The sequence below is a fragment of the Erythrolamprus reginae genome, chromosome 8 (assembly GCF_031021105.1).
Source record: "Erythrolamprus reginae isolate rEryReg1 chromosome 8, rEryReg1.hap1, whole genome shotgun sequence".
NCBI classification, from domain to species: domain Eukaryota; kingdom Metazoa; phylum Chordata; class Lepidosauria; order Squamata; family Dipsadidae; genus Erythrolamprus; species Erythrolamprus reginae.
Window position 1 is genome coordinate 45,524,430 of NC_091957.1, and position 12,581 is coordinate 45,537,010.

Here is a 12,581-nt window from a genome sequence, read left to right on the forward strand (position 1 = left end):
TGACACTCTTAGATTGGCACTTGTTTTTAGGAGTTGGTTTCAATCATGTGCCTCTTTTGCAAATAACTTTAAAAAAAAAAGATGATTGAGGAAAAGCTTTAACAGAAATTGTGCTCATCTAGGGAGTTGATCTCATATTTCAGCCAAAACAATCAGACATACATAATGAGTTAAAATGTCCGGCACTTTAAATATTGAGAGCGGAGAAGAAAAATGAGAGCCAGAATTGCTGGCTTGTGGGTTAGTTTATGTACTACTAAAACCTTCATGGCTCTAACCTTTAACTGGGTGAAACAATGCATGACGGGGCAAAAGATTTTCAACCATGTGTATCTCAAATGTATATTCACTGAAACAATGACAATGAGCAACAGCTTGTCTAGTTTTATATATTTTAACTGCACAATAGCCCAGTTTAGAGGGATCCCAAATAGATCATCCTTCTAATAATAATAATAATAATAATAATAATAATAATAATAATAATAATAATTATAATTTATTAGATTTGTATGCCGCCCCTTTCCGAAGACTCTATTTCTCCTATTTGGGGTATTCTGTCCTAAAGACATATATGACACAATAACAAATGCCTGCACTGCAAGGAACATATACATTTTTATATCAAACTGGCAGCCCTGCCCCTTGGAGAAAAAGCACACCGCCAAGAATAGTGTTTCATGCCAACATTTTTAATCTGATCTAAAAGGGCAGGCAGGAAGTACGGGTATATTGGAATGTAAACAGCATTTAAACATTCATGGAAATCAGTTCACATGACTTAGATAAACCTATTCACAACACAATCACTTTGATTTAACATTTTTTTAAAAAAACTGAACCAGCTCCAAAAGTCAAAAATATTGCTAGATTAAAAGATCCCACAGCTCAAATAATTGCCTAAATCAGGGGTAGGCAAAGTTGGCTCTTCTGTGACTTGTGGACTTCAACTCCCAGAATTCCTGAGGCAATCATGCTAGCTCAGGAATTCTGGGAGTTGAAGTCCACATGTCATAGAAGAGCCAACTTTGCCTACCCCTGGCCTAAATGAATCTCATGATTTCTTAAAACAATCCTCCTAGAGTTTGCAAGGTTCAAATGTGGAATTCTTTTTTTCTTTCAAAGTTCCATGTGAATCAGAAGCAAAGTGAGTGTTTTGTTTAGAAGTGACACCATCAGCCAATGAACCTTGCCTCACAGGCTAAACAGGCATAACAAAAATCAACATTAAGTTGCTATGTACTTTCACTCTGAACTTATACAATAGTCCTCCATCATACCCTTCACCATGTCCTTTCTCACCCCGTTCTCATTTCCGCTTGAAGAGGAGAATGCCAGGATCTTATTGAAACGTTAACAAAAACAAGCAAAACTATTTAAAAATTCAAAGTTCTCTTTATTTAGAAACACAACCCAAGCATCACAGGTGGTTAGAACATCATGGCCTTTATCTGACTAATTCCTTCTTGCAAACCTGATGATGAGAGAAGAGGTTGAAGTTTCACATTGATCTAATAATATGAAGTTTTTCAACTTTCATTTTCATATAAATTGATGTGATTGAGTCAACCTTTCTAAAAGTTGACATACAGTACAGGCATCTTCTCTGTTGTCTTTTAATGCTTAAGGCACGTCTTCCTAATTTTAAAACATAACCTTTCACATATCGGGTACATCTATTTATTTCTATTATTTTGCATCATCAATCAAGCAGCTACATATAAAGTGCTGGACTAGACCTCTGATTACTATACTTTCCCCTTTGTATTATTGCTGATTCGTGCCAAAGTGCAGACGGGGTAATATTTATCCTAGATTTCTCAGTGAACGATAATTAAATATTTATATTCCATAAATATAACTTATGGAACACTTCTACACACTCACTTTTTTGTCACATTCTATAACCTGTGAACAGCTTACTAGCCAATACTATGACAGTTTTGTTATTTGCATGCTTTACATGTGGTAGGAGAACAGTTTCTAAAGATATAACTCCACGAAAATACCAGTATGGTTTAGGGACTAATATCAGAAAAGTAGTAGACAGACTCAGGCTTTATGCATAATGCCACACTTCTCAAATCTGGTCATCTGAAGGTTGCTAGGCAGGAACAGCTCCTTTTGTCTAGTCCACTTTCTATGATTTTGCAAGAATAAAAGGAATGACAAGAATAGAAACATAGAAACATAGAAGTCTGACAGCAGAAAAAGACCTCATGGTCCATCTGGTCTGCCCTTATACTATTTTCTGTATTTTATCTTAGGATGGATCTATGTTTATCCCAGGCATGTTTAAATTCAGTTACTGTGGATTTATCTACCACGTCTGCTGGAAGTTTGTTCCAAGGATCTACTACTCTTTCAGTAAAATAATATTTTCTCATGTTGCTTTTGATCTTTCCCCCAACTGACTTCATATTGTGTCCCCTTGTTCTTGTGTTCACTTTCCTATTAAAAACACTTCCCCCCTGGACCTTATTTAACCCTTTAATATATTTAAATGTTTCGATCATGTCCCCCCTTTTCCTTCTGTCCTCCAGACTATACAGATTGAGTTCATTAAGTCTTTCCTGATACGTTTTATGCTTAAGACCATTCTTGTAGCCCGTCTTTGGACCCGTTCAATTTTGTCAATATCTTTTTGTAGGTGAGGTCTCCAGAACTGAACACAGTATTCCAAATGGGGTCTCACCAGCGCTCTATACAGCGGGATCACAATCTCCCTCTTCCTGCTTGTTATACCTCTAGCTATGCAGCCAAGCATCCTACTTGCTTTCCCTACCGCCTGACTGCACTGTTCACCCATTTTGAGGCTGTCAGAAATCACTACCCCTAAATCCTTTTCTTCTGAAGTATTTGCTAACACAGAATCATGTGTCATCTTGAGCTCCTTGGAGAAAAATCAGCATAGCTTATTCAGAGCGGACGAACGGTTTCTGAAATCTTCTACAAGGCAGAATTCTCTCTGCTTTCCAGTTAACTTTGTTTAATTAATACAACAGTATTTGTTTTATTAAGATATCCCTTCTCCTCCTAGGGCTCTTTGACAACTCAAAAGATAAAAGCATATCAACTTATCATAAAAGGCAAATAGTAAAATCAATAAATTTCAACTCATCAAATAGCACTTAAGCTACAGCACACTTCTTCCATAAGTTGAGTGTTGCTTCCCAACCCAAAAGGCCCATAGAAAGCAGTTTTGGCTGCTTTTCAAAATGGAAACAAGAACAGCATATCCTCCATTCTTCAGTACGAATTTCAAAGTGAAGGAGCTACAATGAGAAAGCCTGGTTCCCTCCGTCCTCCGTCCTCCCCCCATAACATTAATTTGCCCTCGTGATCCTCCCTTGCCCTTAACATCTTATCTTGGGAACTGGGTAGGCATACTCTACTTTGGATCAGATGCTACCCAAAATAGCAGCAAACTGAGCTATATGGGGCTTTGGTAAGTGATCATCAAGCACCCTGAGAGCTGTACCCAAGAGTCTTCTGATAACGCATGCACCTCCCACAAAATTGGTGTTGACAAGTTAGTAAGCATACAATTAAAAGGTTTCCAAATTGCCTTCAAGGACAGTTCCATAAAGAGTAAATTGCAATAATTCAAGCGCAAGATGACAAGGCCGTGAGTTACTAATCTCCTGATCCAAAGGAGGCCACAACTCATGCATCATCCGTTCCTGAATATGACCTTCCTGGCTGTAATTCCCAGCTTTGATCCAAGCAGGAGTCTTCAAAAGGACCCCCAGATCTTTTGCGACAAAGTCATTCCATCTCAGGGTTAAACAAGGAAGAAACTCTGAGCAAAGACCACACCTGGAATACTGTAACCAATTTTGGTCACCATATTACTTTAAATGATGTTGAGATTTTCCAAGAAGTTCAGAGAAGAGCAGCTAAGGTGATCAAAGGACTGGAGACTAAATCATATGAAGAACTACTGCAGGTTTTGGATCTGGCTAGTCTAAAGAAAAGAAGAATTAGGGGTAACATGATATTACAGTATTTGAGAGGCTGTCACAAAGAAGAGAGGGTCAAATTTATTTATTATTTATTTATTGGATTTGTATGCCGCGCCTCTCCGTGGACTCGGGGCGGCTAACAACAGTGATAAAAACAATATGTAGCAATCCAATAATAAAACAACTAAAAACCCTTATTATAAAAACCAGACATACATACTGACATACCATGCATAAACTGTAGAGGCCCAGGGGGAAAGAAAATCTCAGTTCCCCCATACCTGACGGCAGAGGTGGGTTTTAAGGAGCTTACGAATGGCGAGGAGGGTGGGGGCAATTCTGATCTCTGGAGGGAGTTGGTTCCAGAGGACCGGGGCCGCCACAGAGAAGGCTCTTCCCCTGGGTCCCGCCAAGCGACATTGTTTAGTTTATTCTCCAAAGCACTAGAGGACAGAACAGGAAATAATGCCTGGAAACTAACCAAAGAGAAAAGCAACCTGAAATTGAGGAAAAACTTCATAACAGTGAGGATAACTAACCAGCAGAATAGCTTGCCTTCAGAAATTGCTGGAGATGTTTAAGAAGAGAGTGGAAAGTCCTTGTCTCAGATGCTATAGGTCCTCCTGCTTAAGCAGGGGGTTGGACTAGAAGACCTCCAAGGTCCCTTCCAGCTCTGTTGTTGTTCATGAAGTCATGACCATGGACAATGTTCCTCCAGGTCTTTCTGTCCTTTACCATCCCCCAGAGTCCATTTAAGCTCACGCCAACTGCTTCAGTGAACCCATCCAGCCACCCCATTCTCTGCTGCCCCCAATCTTTCCTAGTATTAGGCTCTTCTCCAGTGAGTCCTTCCTTCTCATTAGGTGGCCAAGGTATTTGAGTTTCACCTTCAGGATCTGGCCTTCTAAAGAGTAGTCAGGGTTGATCTCCTCTAGGACTGACCAGTTTGATTGCCTTGCAGTCCGAGAGACTCGCAGGAGACTTCTCCAGCACCATAGTTCAAAGGCTTCAATTCTTTGGCGCTCAGCCTTTCTTATGGTCCAACTTTCACAGCTATACATCGCAACCAAGAAAACCATAACCTTGACTTCCAGCTCTATTCTATTCTAAATTCTAAGTTATTGAGAAAAATTAAAGTAAGGGGCCAAATGCCATTTAATTTTCAAGGATGTGAAGCAGACTCAAACCAGTCTCCCCCACCCCTCTCGCCGACAAATGCTTGAATGCTCATCAAAGTAAGTTGAAAGACAAGGGTGTCAACATATAATTGTTTGTGTGGCAAGGCTGATCCATCACTCTATTATCTTCATGAACGCAATGGTCATAAACCCTTAAGGAGCTCATTATAAATGGAGGTAGCCAAGATTGGTAAGAGTGATGTAGTGTCACTAGAGGAGATGAAGGCAGACAATGCCAGAATCGAGATATATAAGATTGGCCTTGGATATACACACAAAGCACCCAGAGGACCATAAAGATGCCATGCTTCCATAAGTCCTCTTCATGTTCAACAAGCTGTCTTAATACAGAATGCCAAGAGATCCGGCAGCAAAGTCTGTATCTACATCAGTGTCTAAAATGAACAAATCAAATATGATTGGTCCAAAGCAACAGGTGAAAATAGACATGGCCAGAATAAATACTAGAAGTAAATCATCCTTTAAAAGCACGTAGACTTAAAAACAAAATTCTTTTGGTAGAACTCTTAAACAACTGCACCAAAACGGAGTCTGTGGGAGAAGATACTATCGAAAAGACCTGTTTCTACTAACCACAACTGCAGCTGTGGATTTCAGATATGCTTTGACGGAAAATATGAGAAAAGGTAGTTTTTAGGCACTGTAGCTCCAAAGAGCGAAGATGCGGGGGATGGTGTCATACAAGCAGTTTTCTCTGATTTCCACATCATTCATAACATATTTAGTTCCAAAGAAGTAATCACGAGCCAATGAAGACAGCAGTTTACCAGTATAACAGAACTAGAATTCCCCTTAGCCTGCAAAAAAACATGCCTATTTTAGTGCATTTAGTTTAGTGCATAATATGCATTAAACCATATCTTTTTTCAGAAATGAGTCTGACCAACTGACCAAGTTATGAATCTAAGAAGTGAGGGAAGTGCATAAATTTCAGATATTCACATTAGCATAATGGCCTCACAACTAAGCCATTCCAAAAAGGTTCCCACAAATTATGCTACAAACATCATTGGTAGAAGACATCTTTTTATTATGCCATTTCCCTAAGTTCATACTGTTAGCTATTCCTATCAGAATATTCTCCCCCAAAGTGAACCATATTTTGGGAAAGGGGGCATTCTGGTCAGTAACAAATCCTCCCCAATCCACAATAGAAATCACATCTCTCTAGCAAGGCAAATGCATCCAATCTCCACTATTAAATAATCTTTGAAACCTGGCACAGTGTTCTATACTAGGAAAGGATCCATGAATTTTCTTCACTTTTTACAAGGGATTAATTACTGTATTAAATTACTTCATTTCTCTCTTTCAAATAAGAAACCACAAGAATGAAAGCACCTTTCAAAACAGAGGAAATTCTTGACATCATTTAGCAAAACCTTTCTTTTAATAAATAAATGAATGAATAATAGAGATTGTTAGTATATTCTGCTCGGGCCAACTTCTTTTTGAAGAATGTGCTGGTGTGGGAAGAAAAAAAAGAGAGACAACTTTGTCGCTTTTACCCAAAGCGATCAAGACTAAAAAAAAAAGCATATCCACCTTCACAAGAAGCCAAATGCGCTATAGCATGCTAGAGCAGGGGTGTCAAACATGATACGTCACGTGATACATCAAGTGATACATCATGTGACATATCAGGACCTTTTCCCTATAGCTGGCTGGAGAATTCTTGAAGTCCACAAGTCTTAAAGTTGACAAGTTGGAAGACCTCTGCTCTATGGGGGGGGAAATGTGATTGAATTTAGATGTTGTCCTTCGGATACCACAAAGCCTCCTCCAAGAAGGTAACAAGGAAAACGTGTTGTGAAGAGCATGCGCAGCATCCCAGACAATATTAGGGACCTTGCTCAAGCATCACTTAGATCAGTGTTTCCCAACCTTAGCAACTTGAAGGTATCTGGACTTCAACTCCCAGAATTCCCCAGCCAGCATTCGCTGGCTGGGGAATTCTGGGAGTTGAAGTCCAAATGTCTTCAAGTTGCCAAGGTTGGGAAACACTGACTTAGATCTATAAGAATGTGGGATGTTAATGAATTCCAGTCTTGTGAATAAAACATGCAACCAAGTAGGCCAATCATGATGAACTTACTCAAAAGCAAAGAAGAGAGCACAGGTCCCCACGATGAGGAAGAGTGTCAAATAGAAGATGCCTTTCTGACGGGCCATCATAATGCGCCCGTCGCAACAGAACGTATTCCTTCCTGGCAGCTTCTCCCATTTCCGCGTCACTTTCTTTCTTGCTATCAACACAGACATGGCTGCACCTTCACCGAAGGTGGGGTAACTCAATAATGGCCTGTCTCCACTCCGGCCACTTGGAAGCACACACCATCCTCAGCAATCGAGCCTCAGCCCCTGGAAAGGAAAAGCAATAAGGGAAGGTCAACACAATTCCTCAGGAGGCACTTAAGATTAAGAAATTGGTCCAAGCTGTTATTACTGGAAGCAAATCCTTTCTGGCACACCCACATCCTACACTTAAGCTTTAGTCACCATACAATATCATTAAGCAAGACAAGTGTCTGACAAAGAAGGAAAGAATAGGTGCCGTGATTTTTGGTATGCAAGAAACCTGCTTGATCCAGTATTGGGTAATCAATCATCACGTCCTCCTTGCAAATGGGACTAGTTTGAAACAATTGAAACTCACTTAGATCTCAATGCATTCCTGACAAACCTTTTTTCTGATTCAGAGGATGAACAGAGCACGTGAGCAGCACAGTAGCAGTTTTATGTGAGGTTTGTTCTCTTCCTGATATGTCAGTCTGTGCTACAGGGAGTAAAGCCTAATCTAGTCAAAATAATGTTTCATCACTCACATTCCAATTGTAACCACAAAATGCTGCATGGATTTCCGGGCACTCATCACAAAGTTAACACCCTGCATCACACAGAGCATTCCAGGTTAGCACAAAGCCTTTGGACTAAGCCCAGACATTCACATGCTGCCCTTAGTACTTCACTCCAAAGTTACCCAATGACGGAACCCACCTGCTTCCCTACTGAATCCAGCTCCATAATGGTTAGTAATCAACTCCCCTCCTCTGTCTCTTCTTTCTGCCCCGCCTTTTCGCCTACTTGCTTTAAGCCACACAGACAATGAGAATAAAGCACTTACAAAAAACCCAAACCCTTCTTTTTTTCCCCAGCTTTGGTTTTGCAAAATCTCCACAGCCTACACCTTTCCGGCTCCCCAACCAGGATCCTGAACAAATAAAGGCGGGGATGGGCTTGAGGAAGAAGCCGTCAACAGACCCACTCAAATTCAGAACCGAAGCTCAAAATAACTGGGCTCTGCTCAAAAACAAGCACAAGAGAGCCACCTTTTTTTTAAGGCTCCTCTCAGCAACCCTTCAAGGAAAGGAGTTTTATTAACCCATGATAAAGAACATGGTGGGAGAAAAACTCTACCGGTTAAAATGAAAAAAGAAAAATAAATACAGACTCGATTTGTGTGTGTGTGTGTGTGTATACAGACATGCACACACAAATATATATGTGTGTACGTGTATACACACACAGGCATATATTATACACACACACATATACTTCTTTTTATTGTATTTTTATATTGCTGTAAGCAGCCCTGGGTCCCATTAGGATTGAGCAGCATAGAAGTCAAATGAATGAATAAATAATACCTATGTATGTATTCTTTAATTTTACTTTTTCATCTTAACCAGTGGAGTGAGAGAGTGAGTACAAACACACATACAGTTTTTTGTCTAATCCACCTTCTATGATTTCACAAGAATAAAAGGAATGGGAAGAATCACGGATCATCCTGAGCTGCTTGGTGGAAAACCAGCATAGCTTCTTCAGAGCTGAAGAACAGTTTCTGAAATTTCCCCAAAGGCAGGATTCAAGGATCTCTCTGCTCTATATCTATCTTTATTTTCCAACATCAGGAAGAGCGAGGAGGGGTTCTTTTGTTCGCTTGCTTTGGGGAAGGAAGGAAGGGTCTTGAAGCCACGCGCGTCCATCCACGCTGGCTTCTTCTCCCCTCCTCCCCGCAAAAGCAATGCCAGGCGTGGCAGAAACACGAGGGCCCCGCGTTCAGCCTCTTTTTTTCCTCCCGCTTCGTTCTCCCCCATTGAGGACCGACGTCTCCCTCCCCTCCAAGGCTGCCTCTTTATGCAGGATGCCCCCCACCCACCCCACAGCAGCCACGCGAGTCCCGCCCGGCCTCCCGCCCACGTTGCCACAAGCGTCCCCGACAGACAAAGGCAGGGCCCGTTTCCCTCCCCTCCTCGCCCCACAATCCAGCCAAGCCCATCCACTCACTGCGCGCCGCCACGATCCCGACAATCTCAAGCGCCCCCCCCCGCAACCCGGTGACAACCCAACCTCGACACGCGTCTTTGCATTCCCACGTGCACGGTGGAAACAGCGGTCCCACGTCCCCCGGGGACGGGGGCGGGAGTTGTCTGGCAAAGGGAGGCCTGTCGGGCGCCTCGCCCCACGTGCGGCCGGGCAGCCACACCCCCGGGCGGCCGAGCTAGCGAGGGGGTCCGCGAAGGGTCTCTGCACCGCACGGCCCACTCACCCACCCTTTGCAAGGCAGGACAGGGGAGCGTCACCTCGTCTCGGCTTCCTACCCCGACCGCCGCGGCTCTCACCTGCCGCTCGGCGTTGCCGGGGCCGAGACCGAGGCCGGCTCCGGCCGAGGCCTTCTTTTGCTTTCTGTCGCGGCGCGGTTCTGAGGGGAGCGGGGAGGGGTGAGAGGGAGTCGCTGCTTATTGGCTCAGCCGCGCCTCCGCGCCGCCTCCTGCCTCAGACGGGCGCTGCGATGGGTCCATCCGCCTGTCACTCACGCTGAAGTAAAAAGCACCGGGCGGAGCGGGGAGAGGAAAAGAGGGCGAGGTTGTTTTTCTTCGGCTGGCTGCCGTGCCGCTCGGTCGGAGGGGGGGTGGGCACCGAAGGAAGAAAGAGCCACCGCCCGACTCGGAGGATCTAGGAGGAGGCTCGTTCTAGAAACCGGGAGCAGGATGGTTAAAAACATAATAATAAAAAAAAGGTGGACTTCGTCCCCTCAGGCAGCGCCTGATGTTGCCTGGACCCACGAACCTGCCTTGGTCCCGAAGGCAGCCTTTTTATTGGTCGGGTGGCCTGTCATTTCAGAAGAGCGGCGGGGCGAGCCGTCTAGTGGGCGGGGCTAGCGAGCAAAGAGCTGGAACGATTTTTTCCCCCCTTGCGTCAACTAATCGAAACGGGTGGGCGGGGCCGACGTTGAATTCCTACGCTTCATTGGATCGGGTTGGCCGCGCCCCCCACGGTAGCACAGATTCCAAAGGGGGCGCGGCTTGCGGTAGCCCCGCCCACCTGGTTATTAACTTACCATGGACCTCGCCCTGCAATCGGGACAAGGCTGGTGCAGGGGTTGGCTCTTCTATGACCTGTGGACTTCAACTCCCAGAATTTCTGAGCCAATCATGCTAGCTCAGGAATTCTGGGAGCTGAAGTCCACATGTCATAGAAGAGCCAACTTTGCCTTACCCCCGGGCTGGTGCGACAGGGTGTTTATCAGAGTCCTTTCCCAACGCCTGGGAATCGCCGATTTGCATACGATTTAAATAATTAGCATACGTAAACAACCGTGGGGCGTAGCCGCAGAGAGTAAGAGCGGCCCCTGTACTGTAATTCCAAAGGGGGGAAAGGGCGGAACTGCTGCAAAAGTCTGGCTTCAAAGGCGGAACTGCCGGGTGCGCTTTACGGCTGAGAGGGCTCTTAACACGTGTTCCGTAGCCTGTTCGGAAAGGGAAGGTGGTTCCCCTGTTCGGCTGGGAGTGGGGGGATTTTCGGTGGCTTTGTCCCCACCATGGAAGCTGTCGGAGAGGAAGATCCCTCCGAGAGGGAGCTGATCCCGAGCGAGGAGGACGAGGCGGAAGAGGTGAGCTCTCCAAGAAAGGATCCCTCGGGATCCCTTGCGGGTTCGGTAGTCGATTCTCCGACACTCTTCCGATTCTGGAAAGTTTGGTTTTATGTAAATCATTTTCTGCGCGGGATCGTATAAGTAGCAAAGGATGTATTTGGCAGTTTGCTGCCTTTTTCTGCATTGAATGCACTTAAGTGCATTGAGAAAGACGCTGCCCCTGTAGCTTTTATTTTTATTTATTTATTTTTGTCAATCAAGTATAGGATAGTAGCTTATATAAACATAACAGAAAGTAATGATTAAAAAAAAGACAGTAGGACAGGGACGCTAGGCACAATGGTGTGCTTATGCACACCCCTAGCAGACCTCTTAGAAAAGGAGAAAGGTTGAAGGGACAAGAGGAAACTGAATATTATAAAGTTTGCGATCAAGGGCCATGATTGGTTGAACAGACGGTTAAGGAATATTTAAATAACTAAACATATTATAAAGAAGTAAATAGCTATAAATTTGTAAATAGTAGGAAATATAAGTATATGTTTCTTTGTAGGACATGATTTGTAAATGTTTTTCTCCAGAAACTTCTGATAAGAGTGAAGCGGTAGTAGGTCCTATATTTGTTGTGTGTCTGTCATTTTATTATATGTATGTTGGTGTCCTGTTCTGTTTTAATAATAAAAAATAAAATTTAAAAGAAAAGAAAAGGAGAGAGGTCGACTGTAGACAATCTAAGATTGAAGATTTTGGGGTTGGGGGGAGAAATAGTCAGGTAGTGAATTCTGGGCGTTGATCACTCTGTTGCTGAAGTGTATTGCTGAAATACATTTGTTCTATTGAAATACACTGGCTCTATTGAAACTCTAATGCTGAAATGCATGTGAAATACAATTAGTGCGCTTGAGTTAATTGGGAAAGGCTGTAGAGATTCTCGGTCATCCAGATTTATTTATTTATTTATTTTACTTAGTTATTGGATTTGTATGCCGCCCCTCTCCGTAGACTGGGGCGGCTAACAACAATAATAAAAAACAGCATGTAAATCCAATACTAAAACAACTAAAAAACCCTTATTTTAAAACCAATCCTACATACAAACAAACATACCATGCATAAAGGCCTAGGGGGAAAAGAGTATCTCAGTTCCCCCATGCCTGACAGCAGAGGTGGGTTTTAAGGAGCTTACGAAAGGCGAGGAAGGTGGGGGCAATTCTAATCTCCGGGGGGGAGTTGGTTCCAAAGGGCCGGGGCCGCCACAGAGAAGGCTCTTCCCCTGGGCCCTGCCAAACGTGTCCCAAAGGTGCTTTTTTTTTTTCCAGAAGGCAACTGGACTTTCTTGTCTTTTATTTTTCTTTTGAAGACGTTTCCCTTCTCATCCAATAAGCATCTTTAGCTCTGACAAGTATGATGGGGAATGGAAGGGTTGATATTCCTTGCAGTCACTGGTCATCTGCATCCTTTTAGAGCCCTAGTTCCCACTCCCCACAGGGGGGAAATTTTATTTTTAATGGGGGCAAATGGGAACCTTATTTAAACCTA

General features: G+C 43.4%; 2 protein-coding genes across 5 annotated transcripts in view; one reads left to right on the forward strand and one right to left on the reverse strand.

The window, feature by feature from the left end:
- ZDHHC9 (zinc finger DHHC-type palmitoyltransferase 9) overlaps window positions 1-10,361 on the reverse strand; it is a 22,720-nt gene extending 12,359 nt beyond the window's left edge. Inside the window, exons 1-2 of one of the 4 annotated variants that reach the window (XM_070759840.1) lie at window positions 9,790-10,361; window positions 7,260-7,525 (exon numbers count right to left, since the gene is read on the reverse strand). In XM_070759840.1, coding sequence (XP_070615941.1) covers window positions 7,260-7,426 — 167 coding nt within the window. In that variant the 5' untranslated portion in view covers window positions 7,427-7,525; window positions 9,790-10,361. Of the gene's footprint in view, window positions 1-7,259; window positions 7,526-9,517 lie in introns of all 4 variants that reach the window. The other 3 variants (XM_070759842.1, XM_070759843.1, XM_070759841.1) reach the window with 3 other exon arrangements.
- Window positions 10,216-12,581, forward strand: part of UTP14A (UTP14A small subunit processome component) — a 24,428-nt gene continuing 22,062 nt past the window's right edge. Inside the window, exon 1 of the mRNA XM_070759834.1 lies at window positions 10,216-11,060. Coding sequence (XP_070615935.1) covers window positions 10,989-11,060 — 72 coding nt within the window. The 5' untranslated portion in view covers window positions 10,216-10,988. The remainder of the gene's footprint in view (window positions 11,061-12,581) is intronic.